General features: G+C 38.3%; 1 protein-coding gene across 1 annotated transcript in view; it reads right to left on the bottom strand.

Moving 5' to 3' along the window:
- Positions 1-4,928: 4,928 nt before the first annotated feature.
- The window catches only part of CHRM3 (cholinergic receptor muscarinic 3), a gene marked incomplete at both ends in the record, with an annotated part of 129,984 nt that continues 112,371 nt past the window's right edge, over positions 4,929-22,541 (bottom strand). Inside the window, 1 exon segment of the mRNA XM_082302347.1 lies at positions 4,929-6,750. Within this exon segment, the coding sequence (XP_082158473.1) occupies positions 4,929-6,750 (1,822 nt within the window).

The following is a 22,541-nucleotide window of genomic DNA, read 5'->3' as shown; positions in this document are numbered from 1 at the left end:
AGTACAAAAATGCCCAAGTATCAGACATTAAAAATTAACATTTTGCCCAATATCTTTCTGGCAGCCCAAAGAAGCTGGTAAGTGCAGATGCTATAAGATCTATGCCTGCTACAAGGAAGAACATCCTAATTAAATGAAGTTTTCAATTCCATGAAAACCGGAATGTAATGCATGGTCTAGCTAAGCTTCCAAACAGAAGTGTTTGTGTATCATGGGAGTGCAGTGCACGAGTCAGAAGGCAGCCATCATTATGAACACCTCAGCTCCACCAGACATCTTTACATACCCTTCAGGCTAACAAGAAGCAACCTAAAAATATGTATCACTTTGACCTGCTCCCAGAAGCCAGTGCAGTGGTATCTGAATGGGAAAATACTTAAAAGATAAAAAGAATATATAAAATAGAAAATCACAGAGGCTGGAAGCAGGTAGTGAATAGGGACCATAGATTTGTATGGGTCAAAGAATATTCAGAACTACCACAATGAATATGTATGGATTTTTTTAAATTTCCAAATGCATTAAAATGCATGATGTTTCATGACTGGGTGAAGTTCAAGCTAGTGGGGGTTTGGGAGAACATCCTTAGGGACAGGTCAGGCTTGGTGAACAAACCACTTGTGGCACAGACCATTTCTGCCAGTAAGGACCTGGCCTTCTCCAGTTCTTTTTCATATGTTTCATACATCTTTAGAAATTAAAGTATCAGACCTCAACACTATACAACTGAAATTAGTCAAGTGTCTTTTGATAGTGTAAGAGCAGATAACTTTGCATAGGGAGATTGTGAAAAGAAAAAAATGCCTGATAACAAGACAGGCTTGTAGACCATATTTTAGCATAAGAATTTAGGAGCTATCTGGAGGAAAATGAGGGTTTAGAATCTCAAATATAATTTTGAATAGGGATGCATAAATAGTCAGATGGCTAAGGGGCAACTGAAAAGCAGTTTATAAATAGCATGACACTGCCTGACCATCCCTACTGTATATAGGGTGGCATGATGATAACTGTATCTTTAAAATTATTGATGCTGCTGATTAGGGAAAAAAAGATAAAAACTTCCTTTCACTTTGATATTTGCATTCTGTAGAGGCAAAGCAAGTATACTTTGGGACCTCTACTCACTTCTTAGATATATAAGGTTGATAATGAACCAAGACTTTCTAGAATATTCTTGCAGAATAAGTAAAGAAATACAATAATCAAGACAGCAAAATAAGAAAAAGAAATTTTACGTAATTTAGAAGGGTCACCAACTCTCTCAGAATATCTGTGTGCATATTTTCACTGTCAGAACGCTTCAGGCCCTTTACTGTTTAGGTTACACAGATCCACAGGCTTAGATCCTGGGAACTACTCTGGCCTTTCCTACATTTGTTTAGCTTTAGAACAGTGCCAGACTGATTTGCAGTTTACCTTTTTTGAAAGTGTGTTACGCAGGAGTAGAAAAAAGTGCTTCATGCACCATGACCCCTGCCCTTGGATCTTCAGATCAGATATTTCTCACTGCCTATACCACTACAGAAGTAATAAACTTCTATCACAGTTTTACACTGAAAAAGCCAAATGTATATTATAATGTATTTTGTTGCCTGTTCAGAGGCTGACACTGATTGGGGTCTATTCAAAGCTTTCTCCAGACTACCCAATGGCTCCTGGCTGGCTATCGCTTCTAACCTTTTTGGTGCTCTTTATATGGAGTCTAATCTTGTATTATTGCAATTAACGGAGACTGGTCTCTGAAAAGCCAGCTTTTAGAGCTGTGAGGAGAGTTAATGGGACTGAGCTGTTTGTCTGCCATCAGAATGATGCTTTCTACTGTGTTTCTGACTTAATTTTCCTCAAAACAGATGAAATATTACATCATTTGTACTTCTTAAAAGTAATGCTGTGTCATTGGTCTGGCAGTGTTCTTCTTCTGCAACCTATTGTGTGCACCTGTGTTCATAAATAATATATCCACTAGTGCATACAGCTGAAATTTTTGTGTGTGCATGGGTTTAAAGCAAAAACAGAAACATATAAAATACAAATTAATTTATGCCCACTGTACTTGTAACACAGCCAAATTCTTAATATTTTATAGTGCATAGTCCATTAAATAAATAATAACTAAATTGATCTATGCTACAATATGTGTATACATACACATTTTATGATGCCTGTAAATAACATTTTAAAGCCTGTTCACACATTAAAAGACAGGTTGTTTATTTCTCTGTTAAAACAATCCAAGGATTTAACTCTTCCTATTATGTAAACAGTGGTGACAGACGCTTTCAAGGAAGCTTAACTTCAATAAAAATAATAGTTTCCCATTGTAAAATCAATATTAATATACCATAAATCCCCCGATGAATTCTTGCTTCCTTACATGCTCTCACATTTTGTGTATTAGGGGCACAGCACTACTCTAGATATCAGAATATAATAATATGGCAATATATATAGATATAGATATATATTTAAATGTTAAAACATTTGTTAGGTCAACTTGAGTAATGAATATATTTCAAATATATGCTTCTTTCCATAAATAAAGGTCATTAATTCTCTTTGCAACATGGGTGCCTTTGTATGTGGCTAGCAAACTAGCAAAACAATTCTGGTATCTTTAGTTCAAAATGCACTTGTGACTTACAGATGAAGCTCTACCTTTTTTATGTTTTATACTAGACTTGTATTTGCAGTAGAATTTCAATATAATTTATGAGATTACTTTAGGGTAGACATTTTAAACAACTCATACAAAAGAGAATTCGTTTTAATGACAAGAAAGATAGGTATAGTCTATTCATTTCTCAAGCAGACCTTTATGAATCACTTTAAAAGGACACTACAGCTGAAGACTGAAGAGCAATATTTATCAACATTAAATAAACATCGGTGAAATATGTATAAATATTTCTTCATATGAACATAACACAAAATTAAATAGTTCAGATACACAGACACCATTTAATATATTTCCACTGTTGTCAAAATCATCTGTAAACACCATCTCACACTGAATACAAAAGCAGCTTTAACATCAGTTCTGTGTTCACAACACTGATGCCCCTTTGTAAAATAAGATACTTGTTTTATTTTCAGCAAAATAAGAGTTTAAGCAATAAAAAAAAAAGTTTTGGTCAGTTCAAAGGAGAATACAAAATAATCTTTCAACAAGTAACTAAATCAGATTTAGAGCAACAGTTTAAAGTACAATCCTTTCCCCAGGGGACCTCTGACTTTTATAAATCATGTTTGGTGCAGACCACATCACAAATACCAGGAAATACTGGTCATGTCTAAACTATAAATATTAAAGCCCTTTAAAAATTGTCTTTATCAAAAATTGCCAGGTTACAAATTGGCAATATCACATTTTTCACACCACCGAATAACCTGGCGTCAAACGGATTTAGGTGCGCTTCTCCTGATGATTGTTAAAACAGGTTGTGGAAAAGAAACACTTTTTAGTGAGCATCCTTCATGTGCAAAAATAAAGCATTTCTTTTAAACCAATCATTTGCATCTGAAGATCACCTGGGCAGACAGTACTAGCAGCAGGGCTCCACCAACTTTTGTCAGAAAATGACAACTTGAACTTTCATCGGAAGCGATACAGGTACTGCACACAGGATCTGAGCTGGCTCTGAGAAGGACGGTGCATCCACACGGTGCAGCTCAGGACAAGGTGTTGCAGGGGCCGTGTGTGCTTGGACAGCGATGCAGCCTCCCCAGCAGGACACGGGGCTGCTGCTGATGGCTGCGCCTGCCTGGCTCCTGAGCAGCTCCCTTTGAACATCAGTACCATGCAGCCCAGATGTGGCTTCTCATCGTCGTATGCCCTACAAAGATGATAGCTTCATACCCTTCCCCATTCCTTCCATTGAATGTAGCCTTCAATTCCTTTCCCCTTTGTATCTTTTAAAGAGGCATGATCACTTTGAGGAGAGACTCTGTGCTCAAGATTAAGGTTTTACTGGGCATGTACCCCATTATAAAACTCTGTAAACTGTTCAGCTCACAGGCTGTGGTTTGGTTTTCTCCATTTCAAATGTGAACACCATATTTTCATTCCAGAGATTGAGTTTCAGGTGGCAAATAATGAGCTATGTACTTATAACATGATTTTTTGACTTTTTAAATATTTCAATCACATGTACATGATGGGGGACCCTGTAAAACCTAGAACAATAGGTCACCTCTTTCCTGGTATGTGTGTATTTCAGAGGTGTGAATGTATGTTATGCATACATACACACTCACACACATATAACATCAGCTGCACATAGAGTATCTACTCAGAAATCAGGAATCAGGGATACAATTAAAAATATACCAGAAGAGAAGTAAACAGGAAACTCTACCTGGACAACAACAAGCAATTTTTCAACCTATACATTGTCTCAAATAATTTCATAATCCTGTTTTGCTAGCTTGCTACATCTGTATGTAACTTGAATTGAAAGTTGCTGGATTACTTGGACCAAGAAGAGTTGGGCTAGCTAGATGTGCTTACCTGAGATCCCAGAGTTAATTATAATCAAAGAGCTGGGCAGATCAGTAATGGGTTTATAATTGCTATACAGCTTCTTGCAAATTTGTAGGAAAACTTTATTAAACCTTTCACTCCTTAGTAAAAATGTTGAAGTTTCTTAATGTGGATTGATTTTTATATTAAACGGGATTTATTGAAAGATAAATAAGCCTGGCAGCTGCTTTCACATCTTGATGTTTAAATGATAGAATCACAGCACCCTGGAACCACCCCCCCACCCTAACCCATTCTGTCCCATCCCTTACTATCCTGCCCTGTCCCGTGCCATCTTGTTCTGTCCTATCCCATCCCATCCCATCCCATCCCATCCCATCCCATCCCATCCCATCCCATCCCATCCCTGCTTCATTATTTTTTTACTTGTTTAAAAAATACTATTCTATGAGGCCTCCCTAGGGATCCGCTTATGAAAAATGACGGACTGCCGTTGCTGATACTGCTGTTTGCGTCGTTTTCGTTTGTCACACTGGCACAGCAGCAGCATCTTGAAAGTGTTTCTGAATGTTTTGTTACACAGTGCATAGCACATGGGGTTCACTGTGCTATTGATGTAGCAAAGCCAATACCCCAGGTGCCAAAAAGTTTTGGGGATACAGCTGCAAAAGGTGTTCACCAGAACCATGATGTTATATGGGGTCCAGGTAATGATGAAGGCAAACAAAATGGCACTGAGTGTCTGTGCTGCTTTCTTTTCTTTGATAAGTGACATTCGTTTTCGTTTTGTGATCTGACTTCTGGTCTTCAAGGCAAACTTTTTTGCCAGGGTTGCTTCCTTAAAGGACAAGGGCAGGGCTGTCGACGTCTTGGTCACCGACGAGATGCCATCAGAAGCTGTGGTTGTCTCTTCTGACTCTGGTTCAATTGGAAGCTTAGTAAAGCTCTTTTGGAAATTTCCACCATCCTGAACACTTTTGGGAGGGTGCAACTTTTTAGGTTTCTTTTCCTTCGATTCTGTGTCGGATTTCTGCAGTTCATCCCCTGACTCATGCAAATCTTCTGAGGAGGGTAGTTTTGTGGAATTGAGGATAGCACTGTGACCAGGAAGCTTCAGCACAATTGAATAGATGGCTCTGGTCTCTGCAGCAATGTCTTCTTCGTCAGAGGAGGCTGAATTTTCAAGGGAGGCAGCAGCATCGTTGTTGTTCCAGCTGTCACTGCTGCTATGCTCTTGGTCCCCCTGATCTGTGTTGGGTTCCCAGCTCTTCATTGTGAGCCAGAAGTGGCAGCGTCTGTATTTCTTTCGGGTGGAGCGTTTCATGCTCTGCCGTTGCAACTCATAGCTGCTGCAGCTCCGAGAGCTGCCGGTCTGGTGTACAAAGCGTGCTGCCTCTGCTTCACTGCCCGAAGCCTGTAGCCCTGCTAACTCTTTGGTGCGTTTCTCCGTCTCCTTGTAGATCCTCCAATACAAAATACTCATAATGGTGACTGGCAAATAAAAGGCAGCTATGGCAGTGCCAAAAGTGATGATGGGTTCAGTTAGAAACTGGATGAAACATTCATCAGGAGGCACAGTCCTCTCCCCAACAAAATACTGCCAAAACAAGATGGCAGGGGCCCAAAGAACAAAAGAGACGATCCATGCTAAACCAATCATCACCCCAGCCCTTTTGGTTGTTCGTTTGGCTCTGTATGTTAGTGGCCTAGTGATGGAAAAATACCTGTCAAAACTTATAACGAGGAGATTCATGACAGAGGCATTACTGGCGACATAGTCAATGGAGAGCCAAAGATCACAGGCTACGCTTCCCAAAGCCCAGTGGTCCATGATGATGTATGTGGTATAAAGATTCATGGAAAGAACACCGATGATCAAATCTGCACAAGCAAGGCTCAACAAGAAGTAGTTGTTGACTGTTTTCAGTTGTTTGTTAACCTTAAATGCAACAATCACTAAGATGTTTCCTATGATGGTCACCAGTGCAAGGATCCCAGTGAGGAAAGCAATCAAAACTACTTGCCAGACAGTGTGTCCACCCAGAGGGTCTTTGCTTGTGGCATTTAGGGTCATGTTTGTTGATTCCACAGTGGAGAAGGGAAAACTCTCTGTGGTCTGAGGGAAATCATAGCTGCCAATGAGTGATGCTGCTTCATCAAGGAGTCCCAGTCCATGTGAATCTCTCTTCCAGAACGAGCTCACATTTGGAAACAGGGGCGAGGATGAACTGTTATTTTGCATGATCATTGTGGCTGTCTGACATAGTCTGCAGCAGAGAAAAACCAAACAAAAATCAAGTCAACAGGTGAAGATGTTAAATAAATAATAGTCCTCATACTTGTATATAAAATCACTTTAGCACTCTGAAAGATCACTTTAGCACTCTGAAAGATGTCTTTAAAAAGCCAAGCTGCTTGTGACACATTTCAAGTCAAACATGTATGTGACAGTACTCAGCTTCCAGACTGTGATTAATCTGAGCTCTTTGTATTGATCACATTGTGTTTCCTTACAAACATTCAATGACAGAAGAACCAAAATCCCAGGAGAATTTGAACCCACAGTAGTATTAAAATGCCCCCTGACTAACTCTGAATTAAAACACTCCCTGCTGGATCCACTATCCTGAAGCCTTCAAAAACTAAGTTCCAATCATATGAAACTACAAATCTTCCAAATTCCAATCAATACTGGTCCCCAGTGCTATCGTGGCTCTAGCAAAACAGAACCCCAGCCTCTGCTACCTCCAGCTATAGCTGATGACAGACAAAAATATTGTTCTGCCTTTTCTTAAACTATGGAGATACAAGCCAGCATCATTTCATTATGTCAAGCTACTCTAACCTGTGGGGCTGCAAAGCTCTTCCCATTTTCATCTACCTTTCAGCTATCTGATACAAGTAGTAAAACTTCTCATTAGCACTTTATGCACATGCCACTATTCATTTTTTTCATGCACATTTTTATACTGGGACTAAGGATTTTGCACATCTAATGACATCAAAATTTCTTTGGGGGCAACACATGGTAAAAGTTCCTTTGAAAGTATGGTCTCTAGAGTCAGGAAAAAAAACTTTGGCAGATGTATGTCAAAGCAACCATTAAACACTTTAGGAAAACAGGGGAAAAAGCATGAAAGGGATTAATAACTAAGCTTTAATCCTTTTCCCCAAATACTAACATAAAATGAAAACATGCTCAGAGTAGGAATTTGCATTTCTCTTATTTCATTGGCTTCTCTAGTCAGCTGACTGGATCCATAGTAATAAATTAATTATTTCATCAAAAGCAAAGATTCTGATGAAAAAGTCTATTATTGACTGTAAATGTTGAGCAAAATATGCTGTCTATGTTTGTTTGTTTTCTAAATGTGAGTCCTTCCAGAGTCAATATATTATGGCATGAAATAATAATGAGTATCACAATACACTGGTCTTACACAAAAAACTTATGCAAAAGAGGAAGGTTTGGTTCTGTTTTTCTAATTAATTTCTAAATTCTGCTTTCCCTTGAACTGTACTTGGTTTTGTTACCAAGCCATAAGACACTGTGACTTTCAAGGGTGCAGTTTCTTTGACATATGCAATAAATAGATCACCAATTCTTTTCCTTCACTCATGCACAATAACTAACACAACCCTCTCACCTATTTTAATGTCCAGTGTAAATTAAGTATTATTGTTTCTTTTGATTTATAGGAACACAGGGTTACAATGAAGATGCCATATTATGATCTAATTCAGTCCACTTTTAATGCATTCATCGTTGTATAACATAGAATACGAACACAATAATAATGAATAAATATTGTTCTGGTAAATCACATAGTTGAATTTTAAGTCTTTTCCTCATAGAATGATTGAAAACTCAGAGCAGCTCAACTTCTAAAATGAAAAATGGTAAGACAGGACTGCTGGAAACTATCCTTCTTGCAATGTTTTATTTAGGAAGCAGGCATTTTTTCCAGAGCTGTCAGACAGGATGAGGTCAAAACCAGAATAGTATGAGAGACATCTCAAATAATATTTGCTAAATATATGCCAGAAATTATTAATGTTATAGGGTGCAGATCTTCCTTCATTCACACTAGGGACAGAGAGCAGAGAATGAAAGCCAGAAAGCATCCGCTCTGCAACCATAAATTTCTAAGACCTTCGTAAGGTAACAGCCAACATAGTCAAGTAATTGTTGAGAAGTCTGACAGGTACATCAGGCAATGATATAATTATGCTGCTTTTTCATTAAAAAAGACAAGCTGGTGTCTTCTAATACACAAGAACAGACCAGGAAGAATATATTGATAAAGGAGATCAAATGTCCACTACAATGCATAGAATGAAAAACAATATCACTTAGAAGGGATGGTAAAAATAACAGTAATACTAAGAAATAAAAATAGCTGTAAGTTTGGTAGTAATTCCTATTTTCATTGTGTAACACAACCATGAACTAAGCTGAGTGTTAGCCTTGGAAGTCCAAAACAAACACCACATAAGTGATACAAATAATCTTGCAAAATTAATATGTAAATGCCACACTATCTATTACTAAGTGCATAAAAGAATTGTGAATTCTGTTTAATTGCAGACTTTGAAATGGAGTTTCAGTGTAAATTTACTGATAAATCCTTTCAGAAATGCCATGTTTCAAAAGACTCATGATGAAGAGTCCTGGGAACATCATAATTCAGCTGCAGTCTTTCAGACACTGAAGAAGTGCTGGAACCAAACCTTTCTTTCTCAGGTCAGTTCTTTCACATCTGGACTTCAAAGTAACTTTTCTAAGTCATTGTTTCAATGAAAACCCAAACAGTCCATAGCAGTCCAGTAACTGAGGAAGAGGAGAAACTGAGAACAACCCACATCTCTCCATATCTCCTGCTGTCCAATGCAATCCTACATATGAAACTCGGCTTTTTAAACTCCGCAGGGATTAAAGGGAGCCCTAAACTCACTTTGACTGGACTATTTGATAAAATGGAAGTACTAGTGAGATGATTAGTACAGTCTTTTGTTATTCTGCCTCTTCTACAAGCTCCTGTAATTGAACAATTTAATTCAATAAAAAATGTATTAATCATATGTTCATCTGCGCAAAAAAAAAAAAAAAAAAAAAAAAAAGAAAAAAAAAAAGAAAAAAGAAAATATCACTACCACCACCACCACTGTAACATACCAGATCAGCACAAAAGGATTTTCTTGCCTTTAGGAAGCCAAGGCAAGCTATGTTATCCATAATTTTCCAAAGCTGCCATGAAGTTTCTGCTTTCTGTATAAGAAGTGCTACAGGGAAAGAGTGTCCTGGGCTTGACAAGATGACAGCGGGATTCACAGTGCAGCCACCAGCACCTGCCCAGCAAGCCAAGCTCAGACAGAAAGATGTGTGACCAAGTGGGAAAGCAGCCACACATACTTGGGTAAAACAAACAGTGCAGCACTGTCTGAGTGAGGCAAACCAACCAAACTGTGAAATTATTATAGGTTTACATACCATGATAAGAATTTACAAATCATTGGTATGATATACTCCATTACAATTTCAAGCCAGGGAGTAGCAAAGGAAACTCCTTTTAGTCTAAGGATATATAATTGCTTACCTAAGATCATAGTAATGGTATTCCCTGTGGATTTGAGTATTTTTGTTCTTGTTTCTGCTTTTTAATAAGTTCTTATGAAAGGTACAGGCCAGAGACCACCAGACGCAATGCACACTTCCCAGGATTATTCAGGAAAAGTAGAGGCCCAGTACAGGCAGTGGCTATACAGACTTTCATACACATCCATCCAGCACACCTCTGCTCTCTGCCCAGCCAGAGGGAGTGACATATTAGATATCCCACTAAGACCAACTGGAAGGGTAGGAAAAAGCATCTTCAGAAATGGTCAATTATTTCAATAAATAGGTATAACCCAGATTTAAAACCCTGAATTTCATGACTAGTCTAATTTATTGCACACTGCTGTAAATAGAAAGCAAGAATAGACGGTAGTAACAGTTCTGTCACACATTTTCAGTGCATTGAATTTCTCTCTGCTTATTTCATATTTAAATACTTTTGTGACTACTCCACATTTTACCATAATTTCTCTTTTCCTTAAACCTCCCTATTCAAGAAGTCTATTTTTCTTGCTGTCTTTAAAGGGCTCTAAGAAGCACTTCCTGGGAAGTGAGGTGGCATTCTATGGGCTTGGCAATCCGTGAGCTCAAAACTAGCAAGCCTTTACGGCTGAAGAATTTCACATTGCATCTGTTTACAGAGCCAAGAAAATTGCTTACCTTATTTTTCCATTTTCTTCTGCATTGCTCTTATACACACATTAGCCTAAACAGCAGAGAGCTCCATGCAGTGATTTATAAAAGTCTTTTATAACATAGAGAAAGGAAGCCTTCAGAATGCTTAATACAGTTACCTAAACTAGCACATATACTTTGTTCTAAAACTATTATTTGGTAAAATAAAAATATATATCTGAATTGTAAAGTCTTCTTAAGATTATTATCAAGATTATGTATAACAATTTTTCACAGCACATGGAGGGTTTTTTTTTTGTTGTTTTTGTTGTTTTCTTTCAAAATACAAAAAAGAATTTTAAAAACTTGTGTTGGGGTTTTAGTTTAGTCCTAGTTTTTTTTTTCCTGTTAAAGGAATTTTTTCCCATATGCATGTTGCTAGGGGACAAATGGCTGGTACTTAAGAAAGACAAAAGAGCTGCTCATTGGGGGTGGGGTGGGCTTGGGTACTCCTTTGTTTCACCTGGGTGTGGGTTCAGTTCCCTCTCAGCGTCCAGAGAGAGAAGCTGCAGAGAAAGGAGCTGCTGGTTCTTTTTTTTTTTGGCCATATTTCTTTCTGCTGGAAACAACGCCAGGATCCCAAAAGCCGCTTTCCCTGCCCTGCTGGAGGCCGGGCTGTGGCCGTCCTGCCCCGCTGCTGCTGCTTCGAGCCTTCGCTACGCTGTAGCCCTGCTCGCCCTGCCTGCCTGGGCATCCGTGGGGTTCCCCATTTGGATACATCTCGTCTGGCCTCTGGGATTTGTGCTCGTCCCTGCTGCTCCAGCCTGCCATTCCAGCCTGCCATTCCAGCCTGCTGTTCCCGAGGGTCCGGCCGGACACCGGGATCGGCTGCCCAGGGGTTTGTGAAGCCTTTGTTCCATCCCTTCCCGGGATCCCAGGGCACCGGTGCCGCGTGCTCCCCGAGCTCGCTCCGGAGCGCCCCCTGCAGCCGCGGGGGAACCATCGCACCTGCCCTGCTCACCGGGAGCCGCCAGCGCCCCTGCCGGCTGCGAGCGGAACTGCACCCGAGGGGAAAGGGCCCGACAGCCGAGAAGGCTGGGACTGGGTTTGGGATTGTTTGCTGTTACTGTTGTTAACTACTGCCATAGTTATTGTTGTTTGTTTGACTGGTTATATACATAATAGTAAAGAACTGTTATTCCTATTTTCCCACATCTTTGCCTAAAGGCCCTTGATTTCAAAATTATAATAACTCGGAGGGAAAGGGATTACATCTGCCACTTCAAGGGAGGCTTCTGCCTTCCTTAGCAGACACCTGTCTTTCAAAACCAAGACAACTTGTAATGGAAAAAATGAAGATGAAAGCATTCACAGTTTTACATTTATAGTAGCTCATACCAGTAGAAGTTAGTGTAGCAGAAAGTACAGGATTCCATATGAATGTTTTATGTGACAACAGGAAGCACAGTGTAATCATCAGTGAACACAACCTCAGATTTACCATTCTAACTTCAATTGATATTGAATCTATTACACTAAATAGAGTTTTGCTTCTTTGCAGAATAATACAGAACCACAGAAATCAAGCACACTAGCAAAAATCCTGACCACTGTCTTGCACATTCACAGTAGATAAAACAAATGACTGTCATATACATGTACACATAGACATATCCACATACAAATGTATGTCACATATAATGTGACAAGTATATGTATATATAGCTGCAGATGAAAACATATGTATAGATACCCTTATGTGTATACACATATATCTGCAGCTACATATACACATAATTTTGTCACATTATTCCAAATATTGTTATAAGGGAAGACTGTAATTAGCTGTCCACTTGATACAGATAAAGTTCAGTCAAACATATCCCAGTAACACTTCAACCCAAGCTCTTCCATTCTTCATCCACGAATATGTTTTGTTTACTAAAATCACCTAAATTAAATGCTAGTGCTTTAAAATAACTTTTGTGATTAATGAATAAGATTTGCTCATTATTTGCTTACTCTTTTTCTGCTGCTAGTGTGAGGTCTAGCACGAGCAAATCAGGAACTCATTTCCCTAATCATATGGATCGTTTTCATTGCTTTGAAGAGTGTATAGAGAACCTAATGCACAGCACTAATGACGCACCTGATCCATCTCCCTTGCAGCCCTGCAGTCAGAAGATGGGAGCATCCCTCCTGGGGGGCAGAGGCAAGGGGATGCTACCTCAGTTGTTCCTGCTGGGACACCTAAGGATGCCAGACTGGGAGTACTCAAGACTGTGTACCTGGCACAGCCAGGAAATACACTGTCTAAAGCTGGGCCATAGCAATAGCCCCTTCTATGCCTTAATTTGCCAGATAGCTTTTGCCAAATATCTCCCATCTCCTTCACTAGGACTGAGAGACTTAATGTTCATATAGCCCAGCCATACCTGCAACATTCTCTGGGCACCTGATTGCTTAAGCTCTGTTTGCATTTACAGAATTTGCTCTTCCAAGCACCTTACCTCTTGTAGTATGAACCCTTCACTGGGGGTTTTTGCATTATGATAGAAATGTAACTTTGAATAGTAATGAATTTTCATGGCCAGTGGTTTCAGTGGAAACATCTGCTTATTTACATGGCCTCGAAAATAAGAATAAATACTGTGTTACCATTAGGACCAGAGAGGAAAAATCTCAGACGTTGCATCTGTGCAAAAATCCAGACATGCATTTCTGATCTCTTTCACTTAAGACTTGCATTAAAGATTGAATTTATTACAAAACCTGTTTAATTCTCTTGCGTATTTTTTTTTTACAAATATACCATCTATAACCATCCTAGTCTGCATAGTTAAAGGCCAGTGATTTTCACAGATTTACTGAATAAGTGTTTCTGTACTATTTATTATTTATTCACTCAGTGACCCAATACTCATTCACACCACGACTTTCAGTTTCAAAATAATCCTATCTTGAAATCCCTAAAATGATTCCTAGAAGTTTCAGAAATGAGCTGCTAATCTCAGTTGTGATATGGCTTCAGGGCAGTGCAGGTTTCTCACAGAAGCAGCAGACTTGCTGAAGGAAGGGTACTTTTCTTTCCTGGACAAGTGATTATTGTCTAAACAATTAATACAGAACTAAGTGAAATCTTCAAAAGCCTGAGCTTGGACATGTCTACACTCTTCAAATGCTTGAAAACCAGAGCAAATCAAGTCTTGCCTAATTAAGATTACAGTAAATATTGACTATGAGCTCAGTTAAATCTATGAGGTGCAATTCTATAAAGAGAGGAAATTATTTAAATTCCAGGCAGTTCCAGCAAGCTTTATTAGAATTACACCCTATCTTTCAAATTGATATTGGAGGAAACAGACATGCAGCCTGAAGTTAGTAAGAATTGCAAATACTGAGCGTTTTACTCACTTTGAGCAAACCACTGCAAACTGACTTTGCAGGTATCTGGGGACAGGGAAGCTTGGAAAAAGGGTTTATTACTACACTAAATATAAATGTGGTATTAGATTTAAATTAAAGAAGAATACATGCCATTCAATTATCTCCTCTATTTGTGACTAGTGCATATTTTTTCCTTTGAATAAAATCTGTCCATCTTAGAGACTTCATTTCAATATTTTATTGTATATGCACTTTTAAACCTGGGATTTATTAATATTTTCTTAATTAGTATAATGTTGGATCAGAGCCATGATCTAGATTTTCAGCTCTCTCTTTATGAAATGCTGTCCATTGACTCCCCAGATAATCCTCCCAATGAGATATTCACAGTCACATTAAAACATTGACTACGTGAAATAAAGTAATGGGAACTCTTAGGCTTAATTATATCATTCTCCCAGCTGTTGTTAAATGCTAGAATACCTTGAATCAACATGGAAAAATAGTGTGTAAAGAGAAAAAAAACCCAAGCTTTGTAAGTGATTTCTCCTCTTACTGAAATGGCATCCTCCTCTATAAAAATGATAATGTTTGAGAATTTTGATATCGAGAAGAGCTTGTTGTCAATGCTAGATAAAGCGAACAAATGTTACTATATTTCTCATCTTGCCCTACTTTTAGTAATACTTGCATGCATTTAAATTCCATATTTAAGGTGAATATTGGCCATGAAGAACCTTTACAGGGAACAAAAAACCTCATAAGCAGACCTCTTTACTATCTTAAAGGAACTACTTTAAAATGAAGTAATAAATTGATTATGCTTTTAACAAATATAAACTTTTGCTTTTTCTGTTTGCTCACTACACAATATACCTCTAGAGGAAACTGGAACAGAGTACAAACACTTTTCAAGTATCAAAGAATTCAAAGAGCCTGGAAACTGAGCTCTAAAGAAGCTCACCTGACACCTGACACAATCTTTTCAATTTCATTTGTCTGCAAGAAGAAAATGAAATGACAAACTGTCTGTCAAGCCTTGAAATGAAAAAATTGAAATTTTTTTTTTCTGGAAATACTTTTCATGGAGGGAAAATAAATAGCCCAAACAAAAACAACAAAGTGTAAAAAAGCCCCCTCAGACCACAGCTTTTTGCTTTTCAAAACAGTATGGTTTTTACCTACGGAAACTAATTTCATTTTCTCTCAGCTCAGAACTGAATCTCAGATATTTTGTAACAAAAAGTGCTGAAAGAAGATGAGCTCCATTCCATTGCTCATTGAGGCAAAAATTATAAAAATATTCAAGTTTACATCAAGGTCTGTCATAGAGCTATCCAAGTCTCTGCTCCTGATGTCATTTTGACCTGGTGTCAGGTCCTGTTACATGAAAGATCTCTAATATGCATCATTTAAATGTGTTAAACAACATGAATTTAAAATTCCCTGCAGTATCAGAGAATGTAAATGTTTCTAAACTGAGCTATGGCTGACCACTAGGTTTTCTACTGTAACTATGGCCCTGCATGCAGGTACTAAAAGAGCAGATTACCTACTTTAGCTTTTTTTTTTTTGTTGATGAAGGACAGTGTGCCAATTTAATATAAGATGCAATAAAGGGAAGAATTCTAGAAAATGCTCTATTAAGGGAAATTTATTGTTATTGGCTTTGGTGACTGAAATATTACTGCTATCTACTGTGGCAAACCCAATCCTCCCACACTGGACAGATGGTTTACTTAAAAAGTGAAAGAAAAAAAACCCCACAACCCTGTTGAGAGGTTTCAGCTAGAGGAGAAAAATCATTAAGAAATAACTGCAGGCTAATGAAATCTACATAGCTTTTTGCACACAAACTATTTATATGGAAAAGGAAATTTTATGAGAAACTTTGTCAGAATGTAATGATTTTAACATAAAACACTGCTTATTATTTTGTCCAAATATTGCCTTAACACATGCAATCATAACAACATGCTAAAACATTTTTTCTTGGTGCCAAGTGAAAGTTGTCATAGTTGGTCAGAAAAGAACATTTTCAGTTTATTTATTTATTTAATGGTTTTACAGAATGAAAACTCCTATCATCTGAGATCTGGGGATATCCCTTCATATTGATAAGATTATGAATTGTGCTAGTAATTTATTGAAATGGTTGTATTGCTGGGGAGGTAAAGAGCTCTGTGTGCATCCTTTTTATGTATTGTATTTCTTTAATACAATTGCAAACAAAATGCTATGCTGTGGAGTATTTTTTACCTCAGTGGAACACCTTAGTAGATAATCAGGAAAAGAGAGAAAATAATTTTTGTTTCAACATGTCTCTCAAAATATTTTAATAAATACTTTGCTTCTTTATTCACCAGTATGTTTAAAGTCAATCTTTCCATCTGTTTAAAAGTGCTGTTTAACACTCACTAGGTGGCACAATAGTTATTCAGAAGCAAAAGTCTGGACTTCAACAAAATCTTGAACAGTCTCTTATAAAGACTTTGCCTCACACATAAAAATTACAAACTAAATTGTAATTTAGCCAGAGCCAGGTGATATATTTGGTTTGTATAAATTATATTATACATATTTTATGTATATTTGGCCCTATTCCTTGATAGGGACAGCAGCTAAAGTAAATGCATGTTATTCAGGTACCGATCTAAATCAAACTAGCAGCCAAATTGCAGAAAACTGTGTTCTCTGCTGCAGTTTAAGTTAAATTCTTTTTTTTTTGTTGTGGTTTTTTTTGTTTGTTTGTTTTCCTGGAATAGAACATCTGCAAATCCTAGTGGAATTCTGTAGATTAATCAAAATGGCCCATTCCAAACTTCAATCCCTTTATGCACGCTGCCGGGAATTTGTAAAGTCTCTGGGAAATCGGTGGTGGCAGGCACTGTGGATTTTAAATGCATGCAAGCAATTGTTCTTCAGTGAGATGCAGAGAGGTAATCGAATAATGCTCCAAAGCTATGCTTCTTTCTCAGGCTTTGTTTGCAGGGTTTGTGGGTTTCTCTTGGTTTTGAGTTACAGAGCAAAGACATGCCCAAGTGGGCATGTCACTAAATGGAGACATCTCCAATGAAAATAGACTTGACAGAGAAGGGAGGAGGCACTAAGGAAAAATTTGGTTTTAGTTACTCTACATAAATGCCTCTTGGTAGCCCTCATTACAGGGTCTTCTTCCTACTAAGATTTAAGGTTTGCTTGACTATCTCCTTTTCTGCCCACCTGAAATATATTCCTGTAATTGGGAACTACAGTTTTAAAAAATCAGCCCTAGTATAGAGAATACACATTCACAAGGCAGTGATTTTATTCTGTGTGCAAAATGGATCTGCTCCAGCAATTCACTGCAGTTATACAGCAGAGTATCGATTTCTTTAAGACCCTCTTGTCTGATGGTTGTAAGAGGTTTGTAGTAAAGGAGGCACAGGGGTGAGGAGGGAAAACGAAGGACTCAGGGTTAAGAAAGTTAAATGTGGAAGTCAAGTGTATTCCTAATTCTGTCACAGGATCTCCGTACACTACAGGAGGAGTGATGTATGCAGATCTTTAAAATAATATCACCTTACCTTGAAAGGGCAGTGCAAAGCTGAATTTAGTAAATCAGAGGCATTCCTCAACTTTCATATATGCAGCTTTGTAAAATGAAGGATCTTGAACTGTATCTTTGTAGGGTTTTGTCTACATGATTCTAAAATTTCAAAATCATTCTATCAACAGAAAAGACCTTTTTTAAACTCAGCAACTATATTTTCATCTATTACACTACAACTTTTCTATTCACTATCTAGCTTACACAGTCATGGTACTCTGCAGTCCTTCCTTGTTGCTGTTTCTGAGGATTCATGCATTCTGTACATGGTAAAAGACATGGAGATACAATTACCTTAGCTGTAAAGGTTGATATCTAATTAACAGGATTTTGCTTCTAAAATAAGAAAGTAAAGAGGGCCTATGATTGTTTGCATTTTCTCTTTCAAGCCTATAAAAGCCTGCATTTTGCAAACCCATTACAATTTAGGATAATCACCAAGAGACTTAAAATCAGGAGTCCTACATACATTAGAAGGAAAATATTTCTCCTAGCTTTGATAGGGTTGCTCAAATGGCAAGTATAATATGTTATTTCCAGAAAGGAAGTGGAAAGGTAGAAGAAAAGAGAATCTGTACCTAGAAAAAAATAACTCCTGCTCTTAAAGGTCAGGAGCATTTTAATGCTTGAACTAAGAGCAGGGACACATGCTGCACATCTTTTCATGAAGTCCCATTGCCCCAAAAAAGAAGCAATAATGCTTCATTATTTCCTTCCATTCATCTGTATCTTCCAGCTGCCCCACTTTTATGCTTTGGTTTGCCAGTGAGCTGTACTTCTAGGTTGCTGTGGGTCTATCTGACCAATTATTTTTTAGAATCAGAAAATAATTCTCTATTTCGTTGCCACTCAGGAGGGTATTTTGTTTGTTGTTCTTCTAATCTTTCTTGGCAGTCAAGCAAGGATACATGTGGGTAAAAGCTCCTAGGTCTGAGTAGTCTTAATAAGGTAAGTGTCTGCAGCAAGCCATGGACAGACTCCAGAGAAGATTAAATGATTTTGGAATTCTACTGGCGGACATCAGTGAAGAGGACAAATTTCAACCTCAGTTGCTGCTATTGGTACCTTCCCACCCCATTTCTTGGAGGATTAAAGGTTTACTGTAGAAAGGCCACTGCAGACTCTGTCTGTCATTCTCCTGCATGACCTGAGCAAGAGCTCTCAGAGGTATTTCAAACTCAGTATTCCCAGTTTGCAGGACTTATGACCTGGTTCCCTGTATTCACAAGAATCATGTACTGCAGTGTCACTGTGTTCTTAAAAAACTGTCCTGTGGGCTAGGGTATGTCCTTTGGAGAGAATGAGGTGTGGCTGGGGTTTGCATCCAGGGCAGGATTACTAGGGAAGAGTGCAATGGTCAGCATAAACTGTGCATACAAAACCAATCTAGATAGTGATAAAAGGGAAACAAATTATAAAATACAGTAAAAAGATGCATGATGATGCAATGTTGCAACTGCTTATGGGAACCTGAAGTCAGCAGGCAAAGCAGAGAAGGCATGCAGGCAATCCTCCGTTTTGGGATAACAATTCTTGTAACTGAAAGTAGCAACAAAATCACTTGAAGGAAAAAGACATTTCCATTAGTTGGAGCAGCAATTCTCTGTCATCAGTTCTCTCTCTTCCTACAGTGCTCTCAAGGCTTACTCTAAAAGAAAGGCTGTTACAACCACACGTAGTCAGGAGAGGCGTCCATGTATAAAGGACTGAACAGGTCAAGAACTGCTGGGGCTTGTAACCCTCTTCTACAGAAGAAAGCGTCTTCAGCAATGAATCACTCAAGAGAAAGAATTGCTTGAGAATGTCTGGAAAAATGCCTCTTTCCTAAGAACCTAAATTTTTGCTTTTAATGGCAGAAATATAGATTCAAAGAGTAGGAAGAGAAGAACAAGGGTTCTGTTAACATCAGAATTTTATATCAGAACAAGACAAGTGCACAGAGTTGTTTTGGCATATCTTATAAACAAATCAATGTCTTATTTCTCATATGTCTGACAACAAAAGTGCCAGTGATGATCTTAGTGAAGAGAAGGAAGATGCCACACTGCCTCCCAGGCTTTCAGGAAACCCACACTTTGTGTTAAATAAATACATAAAATCCCTCACCCACTTACATCACTTTTATACCATTTCAGCTGAGACTGAGATCTGATCACAGATGCTTGGTACAGCAGCACGAAGAACAGAGCTAAAAAGAGAAACAGGTTTCCAAAGAGACCAGGCATTACGGCAAAGCCAGTGAAGCTGTGAGCCAAAGCCAGGTGATGGCAGATAAACACGTGAGCTTCTGAGTCAAGTCCTGCTTTCTGCCACTCCAGCTGCTTCAGATGAAGTAAATCCACCATGCTTGCTCCTGAAGTAGTCATTGCATGGGACCTCTCTGATTCAGTGTCATTTTATGAGAGAAAGAAGGCAGGGAGAACTCAATCTCAGTAAAGTATTTAGACATTAAAAACGACAGATGAGAAAAAGAAAAAAAAATACATTTCCAGGCCTAACCTTTTATTAGTCAATGGCTGTAGCTGGGAGCCTCAACAACTCCTTGCTACCAGGGAGGCAGTGGTTGCTAAAAGAGGAGGAGTTTACGGTATTTCAATAAACCCATGGGCACAAGGAAAATACACTGGATTTATCTGTGTGACCTGAAATACAGGGGGCAGAGGGCATGTGGAAGGAAACAAGGTGGCTCCTCAAGTGGCTTCATGCTGAAATACCATAAAAGACTGGACTCCACGTCCCAAATGGCTTATCTTTTTTTCTTCAAAGTAATAGTCATATTTTAGTGAGAACTAAAGGCAGAGGATATAGCAATGCTATTAGGAAAGTGAATATGTTAATGTTGTGTTAACATTTGAAAAACCTTGGTCTCCAGGAGGTCAAACACGTGCAATGTAGTACTGGTAGCACTAGCCAGGCAACACTGAGCAGTGCTGTGCTTAACACTTAGCAGGAATGTGCCTAAGCTGCTATATTTATGTGCATCATCAATACAGCACACAGCAGGATTTTCCATATTTTTTGCTGTATTGTGGATTTATCAACAAAATGGTGCAGGATTTCCCTGCCATTCTCAATATTGAATGCCAAATGTAAATTTTCTAACTAAATACTCAATGAAAATTAAAGCATTGGTGTACTTATCCATTACTGAAAAGTACTGATTAACTTTGAACAGGCATTTAGCATCCAGTGTCTCTAGCTTTTTCAAAAATTCAAAAATCTTACCTCAGCAAATGTGGCCTTATTTCAGAGATTACGATTATCTGCATTTCTGATGAAGTTACTGATAAATTATAAATTTATACAGGAATTCAAAGATTTTGAAGGAAGTAACACTAACTTAACTACTGACACTTCAGAACCTTAATTGCTGCCAGAAAACTGGTAAGGCTTTCAAAAGGCAAAATGTATCCATGGGGGGCCATATTGAATCACAGTCACTGGGATATGTATTAATGTTTACCTTAGCTTTTGAAATAGAGACTAGTACTTAAATCTCACTGTAGACTGTCTTGATCTGAGATTGTATTTCCAAATGTCTCTGTGTCCCCATCAATCCCTTTCACTAATCCTTACTGCTGCTTCACAATTTTTCCAGTTGAAAATGCACCCATGCAGGCAGTACCCTCCAAGTGCTACATTATTAGTGAATACAAATAAGCTGTGACTCTTTAGGATTCATGTAAACCTATCAATATTCCCATGCTGGCTGTGCTTTCAACTGAAAGAGAAACACTCCACGCCAACAGCTGCAGCATATTAAAAAATCAAAAATGAAGGTTTTGATGGCTCTTGCACATTTCTGCCCTTTCATCTGTCCTCTATCAGTCATTTACTCACAGGAGGAAATGACTTTTCCTGCCAAGGTAGAGGTAAAATGTGTCAGACAAGGGCAAATAAATAAAAAACCAAAAAGATTCCTTAGTGAACCAGAGGAACAATTTCTGAGATGCAAAGTGTCAGCAGAAATGAGTTTCTACTGCTGCACTCCTGTGACCTTATTCAAAAAGGGATAATATACCACCTATTTTTTGCTATTAAAAATAATTTTCAAATGATAGGACCTAGATGAATCAATGTTTCACTAGAGTCTCTCTACTTATCAGTACTTGATTTTTCTTTCACAAAAATGAGGAAAATCTTTTCTGAGAGGTTGAAATAAAAATGCGTGCTTTACTTGTAAAAATCTGAGCATTGGGAAATAATAAATATCAGTGTAATTGGAAATACTGCCCCTAATTCCAGTACTGCAAGATTTCACACTGAATTTATTTTAACACACTCTGTTCACGATTTAAACTTTTTTTCTATTTGAGTAATTTAGCACATTTGCAAAGCTTCTCATTTCTCTTAGTTTGTAAGTTAAGAAAGAAAGGAGGAAAGAGAAAGAAAGGAAACAAGTATAAACCAAGCCTTACTATTACTAAATTTGGAATAAAAAATTTGGCCGCTAGAGGAAGGGGAACTGGAGCCATGAATACACGTGCAGATTTGCTGGCATGGGCAATGGAAAGGTCAGCTGGAAATGGGGGGCCCTAACATATAATGGAAGAAGAAATAGAAATACTTGTATCAGAAGAGGAAAATGGAAGACATTTACACTCCAGCCATATTACAGTCTCTAGTACAGGAGAGTTTTAGGGAATGATGGAGATGTGGCTTACAGGGAGCTCATGGTCAGAGACAGCACACAAAATATCTAGAGCTATTACCACATTTGCAAGCCCTCATTAACCCCAGGATATGAAAGGCTGGGATTTTGCTCTCTGTGTGTGCCAGAAAAACCCCAGGTATGAGAAGCCAGTGCAGCAGGGTCTCAGTTGTGTGATCTGAATGCCTGGTTCCCAAGT

This window comes from Coloeus monedula, assembly GCF_965178545.1.
Source record: "Coloeus monedula genome assembly, chromosome: 2".
NCBI classification, from domain to species: domain Eukaryota; kingdom Metazoa; phylum Chordata; class Aves; order Passeriformes; family Corvidae; genus Coloeus; species Coloeus monedula.
This window is presented reverse-complemented; position numbering and strand designations above follow the sequence as displayed.